General features: G+C 38.2%; 1 protein-coding gene across 1 annotated transcript in view; it reads left to right on the plus strand.

The window, feature by feature from the left end:
* The window catches only part of LOC123509062 (protein ALP1-like), a 12,145-nt gene extending 7,480 nt beyond the window's left edge, over positions 1–4,665 (plus strand). Inside the window, exon 2 of the mRNA XM_045263184.1 lies at positions 3,720–4,665. Within this exon, the coding sequence (XP_045119119.1) occupies positions 3,720–4,608 (889 nt within the window). The 3' untranslated portion in view covers positions 4,609–4,665. The remainder of the gene's footprint in view (positions 1–3,719) is intronic.
* The last annotated feature ends 7,389 nt before the right edge of the window (positions 4,666–12,054 follow it).

Below are 12,054 nucleotides of genomic sequence, written 5' to 3' on the forward strand. Positions count from 1 at the left end.
GTGTGTGTGTGTGTGTGTTTAGGCTAACTATGTATTTATACTCATTGGCTAGGAGGCTGGGAGTGGGAGCGCTTTTTAAGGGAGTTGCCGGTTACTTATTATAGTCTGCGATCCCAAAGAAAAATCATAAGCTTATAATATGCTCGATTTATTTTTATATAACACAAGAACAAATATGTTAAAACAATAAAAAGATAGGAAGTTGCAGAAACAAATTTATTGACTGCGTGTTTGAAGGTTTGACCGGATCCGTGGTTCACAATGAAAAAAAAAATAAATAAATAAATAAATTTTGCTGAAAAAAGGACGGTAAAGGACAGATTTTGACTGTCCTTTTTTACAAGAAAACTTAAGGACAAACAGGCTCAAAATAGGACAGACTGTCTTTAAAAGGACAAACATGGCAACCCTGTGTCAGGCAGTGATGTTAACTCTTCTAGCCCACATTGTCGTACCGAACCACCAGAATTATCGTATTTTGCCTAATATTATCGTACACCCAAAGGAAAAATAATAAGAGTTGTTGCTGACATCTCGCCCGACCCTGAAATTTCAGAAACCATGGTTACCAAAAATTCAAATAGTTTATGAATTTTGCTAGAATACACATACTAGCTACCTAGAATTGAAGTCTCTCTCTCTCTCTCTCTCTCTCTCTCTCTCTCTATATATATATATATATATATATATATATATATATATATATATATTGTATTGTTATACACATATTACATATATAATTCATCTCTTGATTTGCTGGGGCCTCTGTTAAACAGCCCGACGTTACCCTACGAAATAAGCTTAGAGCTCGTTATTCCCAATCTGAGACCACATGCAGTCACCCTCACCGCACACACCACACACCGAGACAGCAAGGTGAAAACTCCTCGACTTCCATTCCGCAACTACTCACTGCTAGGTGAACAGGAGCTACACGTGAGAGAAGACACATCCAAATGATTGCCGCCTGACTGGGGAATCGAACCCAGGTCCTCTAGTTTGTGGAGCCAATGCACTACCACTGAGCTATTGGGCCGTGTGTGCGTGACCTAGTACATAAAACAGATAAACAAGCACACACACACACACACACACACACACACACACACACACACATATATATATATATATATATATATATATATATATATATATATATATATATATATATATATATATATATATATATATATATATATATATATATATATATATATATATATATATATATATATATATATATATATATATATATATATATATATATATATATATATATATATATATATATATATATATATATATATATATATATATATATATATATATATATATATATATATATATATATATATATATATATATATATATATATATATATATATATATATATATATATATATATATATATATATATATATATATATATATATATATATATATATATATATATATATATATATATATATATATATATATGTATGTATATTGATAAAAGGTTAGGCTACATACCGTGTCAATGTGCATGTATCTCCAAGGGGTGAACGTATCAGTCAACCGTCAGTCCATCACTCTCCGCAACACAACCTACACTGGAAATCTAAAAGCGTTATTATTTCTTTCTTTATTTATTGTTTCCCATTATTGTCATATAATGAGGGTGTTTTATTTTTTCCTACCGTTATACGTGAAATGGAACATATGATAGGAGAAGGAAAACTCGCCCTTCACCATACTCACTCTAAGAGTCAAGATTAAAAGATAATTTTGTCACTTGACAGTTGACACTGACTGTGACTGACAACGTCCTCTCCTTCTTCCTTCCCTCCCCTCTCCCCAGCCCTCCCCCCCTCCTCTCTCTCTGAAATGTTGACTTCGATATTTTTTTTCTTTACACAATTATTCCATCACCTTATTCCAAATAAAAAAAATACTTTGCCACTCAATTATCGTATATTGGTGTACGATTCTCACCTATGTATCGTACATCGTACGATATTGTCGTACAAATACGATAATTAATGTACTGTTAACATCCCTGCTGTCAGGAGTAGTCAGTGCGTGTAACTTACTAAGGCCTGATTCACACCTAACGCTCACGCTCACGCTCACACTCACGCGCAAGCCGCAGTCAAGCTCTAGCTCAGCTCATTTTACTTGTGTGTTCACACATGCCGCTCAAGGCTGCTCTCGCTGACCTCAGTTTGCTTTGTGGCGTCGGTGAGCCATGAGTGATTTCTCTACTCTGGAATTAGCGGGTATGGCCATAGCGCTGGATGAGAGAGAGAGAGAGAGAGAGAGAGAGAGAGAGAGAGAGAGAGAGAGAAAGAGAAAGAGAAAGAAATTTTGGGTGCATCCTATGCTAGTGAAGAGTGAAGGGGAATTTGAAACCCTGTATCCCCATCTTATTGATGACGAAGAAATGTTTTTTAATTATTTCCGCATGCCAAAAGGGACATTTGAGTACGTTTTGTCCAAAGTTGGAGCAGACATAATGAAGGAAGACACCTATTTCAGGGAATCGATATCTTCAAGAGAAAGATTGGCTGTATGTTTAAGGTAAGAAAGAAATACATCATTTAGTTGGGAATTTATTTAGTACAAAAACGAATGCTTATACAAATGCGATTATTCCATAGCGAATACAGAACTAAATCAAAATAGAAGCTTCCTGTTTGAACTAAAGAATAGGTTTTCTTAAAAAACGAAATAGTTACATATAGTATATGAAAAATGAGGAAAAAGAACTAGTTCCCTAGTATGTAGAAAACAACAGTTTATAAATTGCATTATAATTTCCTAGTTATATTTTCTGTGACTAGGCTACAACATGGACAAGGGCATTTCACTTCATTACATAGAAAAAAAAAAAAAGTTGAAAGATTTCCAGACACAGCAGAGTCATGCTGCACAAATGCACCATTCGAATCCGAAGAAATTGATGCGGTAGCAGGGGACAGACACTGAGTGGGGGGTGCAACATGAAGAAGATTCCGCATTCAAATTACCCTGTGCCATAAATGTAGTGTTTTCAATGGAAGAGTTCCATGAGAGAGTAGGGGACACCGAAGGGGTGTGTTGTTGAGAAATATATCGACCTTCAACATCAGTGACTATTTCGAAAATTTTCTTTTTCACCATCAGTTGATCGTTGCTGTTAAATTTTTTTACAGTTGATAGCATGGACTGAAAAAATGTGTCAAGCGAGTCTGACGAAGTAGATTGCTTATTTTCAAGGATGTAACTCATCAATTGTGCCGAAGCACTACTTGTTGCTTGCTGTTTTCGCTTCCGCGGACGAGGTGTAGGAAACGCTGTATCTGAAGTTGCTGGTTTTCCAGCAATCGTGTCAATTGGTGACTTTTCTGAATCTTGCACATCATAACCTTCACTTATATCACCGACCTTCTCAATTTCATCTACAGGTGTTTCATACATATCAACCTCTTTTGCTGGTGTAGAACATATTCGCGTCCTGTCCTTCGAGAGAGAGCGAAGAAATCCCATTTGCTCTTCATATTTCCATTTAACTGTTGTACTTGCTTGCGCCTTGCCCGCTCTTGGTGCACTTACCCATTATTTTCCGAAATTGCGAGCGTAGAGATTCCCAGCGCTCTTTGCACCCTGGAAATAAAGGAAACATACAGTTTATTAGTGTTATGTTAGAATTGGATTTATATATACATAACAGTATAATAATAATTTTTTTGTCTTGTCAGGTTTCTGGCTACAGGAGATTCATATAGATCATTGGCCTACAGCTATCGCCTGGGCCATTCAACCGTTCAGGGTATTGTTGTGCAAGTGTGTACCGCGATAGTCAAGAACCTACTGAAAGAAGCTATACCAGAACCCACCGAAGACAAGTGGAAGAAAATTTCTGACCAATATTGGACAAATTGGAACTTCCCAAACTGTCTTGGGTCCTTAGATGGGAAACATGTTGAAATAGAATCCCCAGCAAATAGTGGTTCACTATATTTCAGCTATAAGAAGACCTTCTCTATTGTATTATTAGCATTAGTCGATGCGAATTACAGGTTTATATGGATTGATGTGGGATCCTATGGCAAAAATAGCGACAGTGGAATTTTTTCTACATCAAGCCTTTGCAAGAACTTGGAGGAGAACAAACTGAATGTTCCGAATGATGCTGGCACTGATATTCATGCACCATATGTTATCGTGGGCGACGAGGCATTTCCTCTCAAGAGAAACTTGATGCGCCCATACCCCGGTTCTCAAACTGAACATGATGAGCACAAGAGGATCTTCAATTATAGATTATCTCGTGCAAGAAGGATGGTAGAGTGTGCATTTGGAATACTTGCTCAAACTTTCAGACTGTATTTAAGAAAACTCAAAGCAAATCCTTGTAATGCTACTACCATAATAACAGCAACTTGCATACTTCATAACCTAATACGTCCAAGTGACGTTGCACAGCTGGGATCTGTCGACATGCCTTCTGCAAATCCAGTTAATTTACTTCCACTTACAGGAAGGGGTGGGAATGCTACTAGGGAAGCTTTTGCTGTGAGAGAAACTCTAAAAAACTATTTCGTATCACGTACTGGTTCAGTTGATTGGCAAAATCAAAAAATTTAAACATTCATAAATTAGCATTGCTTACCTTCACAACCCAATTGTCTGTTAACTTCGCCCCAGGATTTTCTTTTAATATTAACATTGCTGTAGAGGGTGATGCCAGGTCATACAATTCGGGTTTCGACTTTACAGCTTCGATGAGCATTTCATCTGTAATGGAAAAAAGAGTAGCTGTAATTGGGTACGGAGTTTTTTGTACTATAATTCACGCAATTGCACGCAATCATTTTCTTTACTCATTATCACTATACGATCTTATTTGTGTTATGTACATTTAATATTTTGTATCTATAATGACTAATCTATTCTGTATCTTTATAACGTCCTAGCTAAACATGAAACATGCATAACCTTAAAATGAATAAAACCTAATTTGTTTGTTTCTTTTATTCACTTGTTTACCTACCTTTCGAGTTGTCCCATTGTTTCCTGTTGCTTTCACTCATCGTTGTTAACAAGCAGAGCATCAATCCACACGTCCCGCGCATAGGAAGAGCTAGCTAGCTAGCTACCTGACCGCGACTGGTTCACACCATGCACTCACGCTCTCGCTCTTGCTGTCGCTCACGGTTGAGCACGCTCAAAATATCTTTTGCTTCGATCGTGAGCTTGATCGTCACGATGAGTAGAGCTGAGCGTAGATGATTAACATAACATAACATAAATAATAGGATAACAAAGGGCCACCAGGGCCCATCTAGGTTATCCTGTACCAGTCGCACAGCGACCTCGTCATCAGTACTTAAAGATACACTTACAAGTACACAATACATTATATACTAATTCTAAATATTTGGCCCATTAACAGGGCTAAGTCCTGCAGCTCCCTTCTCAGGTTTATTGTGACTGTTGGAATGCCTAGTTGTCATTGGAGGATGGTCATGTGGGAGTGAAAGCTTCGTAATGTGTACGGAGCAAATAATAGAAAGAAATCCGTATTTGTGTATATTTTGGCGACATTCTGAGGTGAAGATTCGACATCCAGAAGTCAGACTGATTACTTAATTACTTTTTTGGCGATAATTACAAATACCATTACAGAAAATACTAGTTTTCAAATATTAAACGTTTATTATTGCAAAAAACAATTTCATGTCTTGCTAAATAAGTTAAATAAAAAAAATGACATGAAGGAAGATGGTCTGCTAAACATAACACTGTCCCGCCGTTTATTGACTCCTAAGCCGCCCGTGTCATGTTTTCCGCCTTTCTCGCCGTCCTAGCTGTCATGCAGCTTCCTGACGCGCCACACAGGTAAATGACAGACTAGTTACTTCTCAGGCTCCTCAAGTACCAGGTGTCATGACTGTTACAAGACAGGATGTTAGGAAAAAGATAAGGTTGTGTTCTCTACCTGGTGGGCTTCCTGACCCCCTGACTCGGGTGAGGGGGAGGCGCACTCTGCTGATGCGTGGGCCACCTCTTGCAATACAACATAACATAACATAAAGAATAGGATAACAAAGGGCCACCAGGGCCCATCTAGGTTATCCTGTACCAGTCGCACAGCGACCTCGTCATCAGTACTTAAAGATACACTTACAAGTACACAATACATTATATACTAATTCTAAATATTTGGCCCATTAACAGGGCTAAGTCCTGCAGCGAAATCCTCTACAATTTGTGGTCCCCATACATGGGGATCATGTCTTGTTTAACTATAGTAAATTTCTTATAAAAACTATCATGCAGTGCTATACATAATTATAAATCTAATAAATTTAAGTGCTTATCTAATCTGTTTTAAACATTGTCAAACTAGTGCTATTTACAACCGTCTCTGGCAATGCATTCCAGAAGTCTACCACTCTATGACTAAAGAAATATTTTCTTATATCTAACCTGCAGCCTTGCTTTCTAATCTTCCTGCCATGATTTCTAGTCCTATTTCCTTCCTCTAAGGTAAAGAAAGATCTCACATCTATGTAGTTTGTATCTGAGAACATTTTAAATAACTCTATCATATCCCCTCTTATACATCTCCTCTCAAATGAAAACATGTTTAATTCCTTTAATCTATCTCTATACTCCAGGCGCTTTAATGCTGGTATCATCCTAGTTGCTCTTCTCTGAACTGCTTCTAACATGTTGATATCCTGCCTATAGTGGGGTGACCAGGCCTGTATGCAATACTCTAAATGGGGCCTAACATAGGAATTATATAGGGGAGAGCGGGGCTAGTTGCATCGAGTTTTACATTTCCTTCTACAGAATTGTGTATAATTCATTCAAGTGAAATTCAGTTGTCGTATATAAATATGCTAGACCTCATCATCAAGTTCACATGCGTAGATATTAATGAAAATCATTTCTTATATACTTAATTTTGATATATATCTAAAAAAAATATTTGATGCAACTTACCCCATCTGCGGGGCAAGTTGCATCAGTATGAGGGGCAAGTTGCATCATAAACAAACTATAACTTTTGAGAGTTTATTTAAATGATAAGAAAATAGAAATCCACAATAAACTGACCCGATGAACCTTAAATTTATTCATCATCAGATTCACAGTTATGACAAATATAATATATACCTCCATCTGTTCCCAAACATTCCTCATGAGACCATCCTCTGCATGTACTACATTGAATCCATTTCTCCCGGGGCCTGCTATTGGAATATGGTTCTACACAAATCAGACAATACCAGTCTTCGTCGTCTGAGCTGGATATGTCGTACTTTTCAACAGGTTTTTTGGATCGAACTTTGTGTAAAAACTCCTGCTTCCTTTTCTTGGTGGCTTTCTTTTCTTTGACATCATTCTTTTGTTTTTTTCTTAATGGCTTCAGCAAACAGAGCATTTCTTTCAGGTGTGTCTGTTAATATGGCACTTTTACGTGCTTTTCTGCCTGTATTACATTTCTTTTTCCGAGGTGTTGCTTTTGGATGTGGCATGATTTTTTCTGGGCAAAGGGAAGACTCACCAACATTTGCAGTTTCAACTTGATCAGTAATGAAAGAAGCTACTGCTGGTTGTGGTCCTACTGCAGTTGAAGTGGAAGGAAGGGGTTCACTGGCTGTAGAAGAGGAAGGATGGGGTTCCATTGATGCAGAAGTGGAAGAAAACCAATGTTCATCTACCGATTTTGAAACCTCTGAGACATCTTGCATTGCTTTGGCCGCATCCTGTTCACATTGCTGCCTCACTGGGCGATCCGTTACTGAAGAGGAGCAAACTCCCAGTCATCAAAGATATTTGCATTCAAAGGACTGATGCCGCTGACTTTAAAGCCACTTGTAGCTCTGGACAAACTTGTCGCTTCAGGTTGTCTAATTGAGAGTTCTTGTCCATGTCGCTTCATGAAACCTGAAAACCAGTCTTTTCCAGCATATTTATCATTGCGCCAATTAACAGGCATTTCTATCTTTGCTTCATTGGCGCATTTGAAAGCCAGTTAGTTCCTTGACTTCTCTCGGAGAAAGACCAAAATAAATTGCTGCTGCTGTTTTCAGATAGGATACTAATTCTTCTTCCTGCTCACATGTAAATACTTACTTGTCTTGGTTTGGCATATCCTACATGTGTATTGTTTTTAGCAGTGTTGCCAGAGGTTTTGTGAATAAATCGTTGTAAGGTTGAGTATTGGACACCCAAGCAGTTGTGCGGACTCTCTCACTGATTTATTCTTATTTCGAACAAAATCAGCAGCCTCCTGCATTAGTTGGGGTACGTGTTGCTGACCCACGTTCAGTCTTTCTTTTGTAGTTCCGAACCATTTCTGAAATAAATAAAACGAGTTGAATGCATAAGAATAGTCTAACTATAATAATGAAATAAATTTACTAATGGGGCAAGTTGAATCATGATTCAACTTGCCCCGTCACGAATGATTCAACTTGCCCCCTCACAGCAACCAAAATTTGATCGCCAGCTAAATATATACTAACGGTCATTCTAATGCAAATTTGTAAGAGAAATAATTGCATATAGTACAGAATTATATAGCTATTTTCAAAACACTGTTACTATATATATATATATATATATATATATATATATATATATATATATATATATATATATATATATATATATATATATGAGGTACAAGAAAAATTGTGAAATCGAAAAAAATTACTTACCAAGGCCGAAATCAGTAAATTTCTCATAAATTCAAGAGCACTTGCGCAATCCACCTCCCTCTGCCGCAGCGATGTCCGCACTGACCAACACCAGTGTTGCCACTCACAAAATGTAAAAATTCCAAGGTGGCGCAACAAAAAAATCCAAGAAATGCCAAGATTTTCTTACATGGTTACTAGATTGCTTAAATAAAAGTACTTATACACCAATCAAGAAATTTTGTACTCACCACAACATAATAGATGACTGGCTTATTGAAGGAAGACAGACACCTCTGGCATTGGGTCTTCCTCCAATTCATCACTGCCTTCTCCTTGATGTAGAGTTACGTTTCTCTTCATTCTTGATGTTTCTTCTTGTTCCTTATATCTTTTATGACAGTGCCCTGATTTTACTTCTCTGATTAACGAAAAGGAGGGCTCCCAGCTCTCACAAGTCACTTCTTCTCGTGCAATAGCTTGCTTTGCTAGCAAGCGATTTGCTACGGTATTTGCATGTAACTTGTTGGTCTTATCATTTTTTATTATATTGATCTGTGAAAAAATCCTTTCCTCACATGCAGAAGAATGTGGCAAAGCTAGTAAACCACACATTAATCCAGACACAAGACCAAACTTTGCTCTGTTGTTTCCATCTTTGACTGAGTGTAAATCATTCCAGAAAGTGGTTGCAGATTGATTTAGGCACTTCAGTGAATCTTTAGCAAGAGAAGATCGTTCCATTGTTCTTGTAAGATGTCTAGATCTTTCTCATTTACCAGAGTTGGGAAATGAATTGCAAGTTTTGTTAGGGATTGCAGGCTCCGTGTATTTGAGAGAGCTTCTGTTGGGTTCATAGCTTTCAACATTGCAATAATACTATCCTTTGCAAATGGAAATCTCTTTTTTATCTGCAGACATAACTCTACTAGGAACTGTTTGCAGTGAACTCGAAACAGTCTTTCTTTATCCTGAAGAGCTTCTAACTCCAGCAGTCCCTCACATCTGCCACCTAGACTAAGATCTTCCAGTCTCTTGTGCAAAGATTCATCACTTGGGTCAATGAGAGCTAGCTGATGAGACTGGATTACTTCAGGTTTTAGGAAGAGACCAAGAATGCTGCGATAATTATCTGAAATGGTTGAGTGCAAGGTTCCAAGTCTGAAGTGCTGAGACTGAAATTCAATATTCATCATGTCAACCTTACCCAAAATGTAGTTTATGAATAGCAGCATGTGTTTCGTTCCACGAGTCGTCATCATTTTATGTATCTGTGAAGCTCCATCAACTTTGTCGGTCCTTGATTCGCTTTGAAAGAATAGCTTTAGGGCATCCCATTGCTCCAAGACTCTAGAAACTACTTTTCCTCTAGATAGCCACCTTGTCTGTGCTAACTTCAGCATCTTATGACTTGGCATATCAAGTACTTCTTGAATTAACCGAAAATCATGATTTCGCTTGCTGCTTCGCGCAAAGTAGCAACATATATCCTTCAAGAAGGATTCTAGCCATGATGGTAACCGACTACTTGCATGGCTGGCACATAATGCAAATGAGTGACAGATACAACCTAAGACAAAAACATGTGGAAGATCCTTCTTTAGAAGTGCTTGGAAACCATTGTTCGCCCCCAGCATGGTAGAACAATTATCACTTGCAAATCCTATTATATTGCTCAATGGAATTCCTGCTGAGCTAAAAACCTCTTTCACTGCACTGTACAGTCCATTTGCTGTACCATCATTTACCTCAACAATATCTAAAAGGGCGTCTGTTACTTTTGACCTCTTTCTATCATAAAATCTTACCACCAGTGCCAGGATCTGTGAGACAGATGCGTCAGTGCTCTCGTCAATTATTAATGAGAATTTGTTCTCCTTACATATGTTAACTATTTTCTGACGCTCTTCCCAAGCAATGCCATGTTGCAGTAAATATGATGCTTTAGTTTTTTTCAGTGAAATATCCTTAGCAATGTCACTGTCTGCAAAAGCTTTTTTCAAGACATTCACTAAATGGTCTGCTTGGAGAAATGGCATGTTATGCTCTGCCATAAATCCTGAAATAATTAATTCAGCTTTTGCTACCTTTTCTTGATGACTTAGTCCTGGTACTTTTTTGAAGTGCTGTTGAATGTTTACCTGAGCCTTTTTTACTTTTAAGTTCTTGACATGTTTAATTGAAGCCTTGTGTGCCATAAGAGAGGACTTGTTACAATTCTTTAGTTTGCAGTCACATACACTACACAGCGCTGAGTATTTATCTGCAGAATCTGGTTGCAACCACTCCTTCAGTTCCTCGTCCTCCAGCCATTCCTTCTTAAATGTTTGCTGGTACCACACTTTCTTCTTTTTCTTTGGTGGGGTGACGCTGCCACTACACCCCTCCTCTCCTGAACCACTCATTGTAGAGTGAAGGGGAAATGATATTATCCAGGAGCAACGCGAATTCAACAGCGCTGGCCGCTGAGGGTACAAGAATACTGAGTGACTCAGAGTGAGGAACAGGTGACTGCGAGCGGGGCCCGAGGGGAGGGGCAAGTGATGTACAGGTACTCTCCTTGTCTCGCGCCCGTTGCTTACGCGTTCGTGACAGACTACTCCCGTTTATATTTCATAAGAACATAGTAAGTTACCTGGGTCCATAATGATTAACGTTTTTTTTTTTTTTTTCACAGGATAAGTTAGGTGCTACGATTTTCCCAAGACCATGAAAATCATTTCATATAACTTACACTGCTAAAAATGCCAAGATTCCAGGGTTTTTTCCATTTCATATCCAAGATCCCAAGGCGATGGTAAAAAAGCCAAGATCTTGGGAAAAAATCCAAGGAGTGGCAACACTGACCAACACACATTTGAACCGCCTGTCACCCAAATGCAGCCGCTGAGTTGCCAGTTATGCTCACTGATGCAACTTACCCGCGATGCAACTAGCCCCGCTCTCCCCTAAGCTACGCACCACTTCCTTACTTTTATAACTAACATTTCTATTTATAAAACCCAGGATCCTATTTGCCCTATTTCTTGCTTCTAAACATTGCTTTGAAAATTTCATAGTCCTGTCTGTCTATCACTACTCCTAAATCCTTTCCTTCCTCTACTGCCTCTAGCCAACATCCCTCCATCTCATAGTTAAAGTTTGAATACTCTGCCTGTTTATCATTATAGAATATTTGAGTGCGATGACTTGCGTGCGCGTGAGTGTGAGCGTGAGCGTTATTAGTAGGTCTAAGGATTGGGAAGCTTGAGTGAAGGCAGAGGCCGATCACTCGCTGTTAGGTAATGTGTTTCAATAATGTAGTAGTTCTGTTTTTAGCTCCCTTCTCAGGTTTATTGTGACTGTTGGAATGCCTAGTTGTCATTGGAGGATGGTC

The sequence above is a fragment of the Portunus trituberculatus genome, chromosome 26 (assembly GCF_017591435.1).
Source record: "Portunus trituberculatus isolate SZX2019 chromosome 26, ASM1759143v1, whole genome shotgun sequence".
Lineage (NCBI taxonomy): Eukaryota > Metazoa > Arthropoda > Malacostraca > Decapoda > Portunidae > Portunus > Portunus trituberculatus.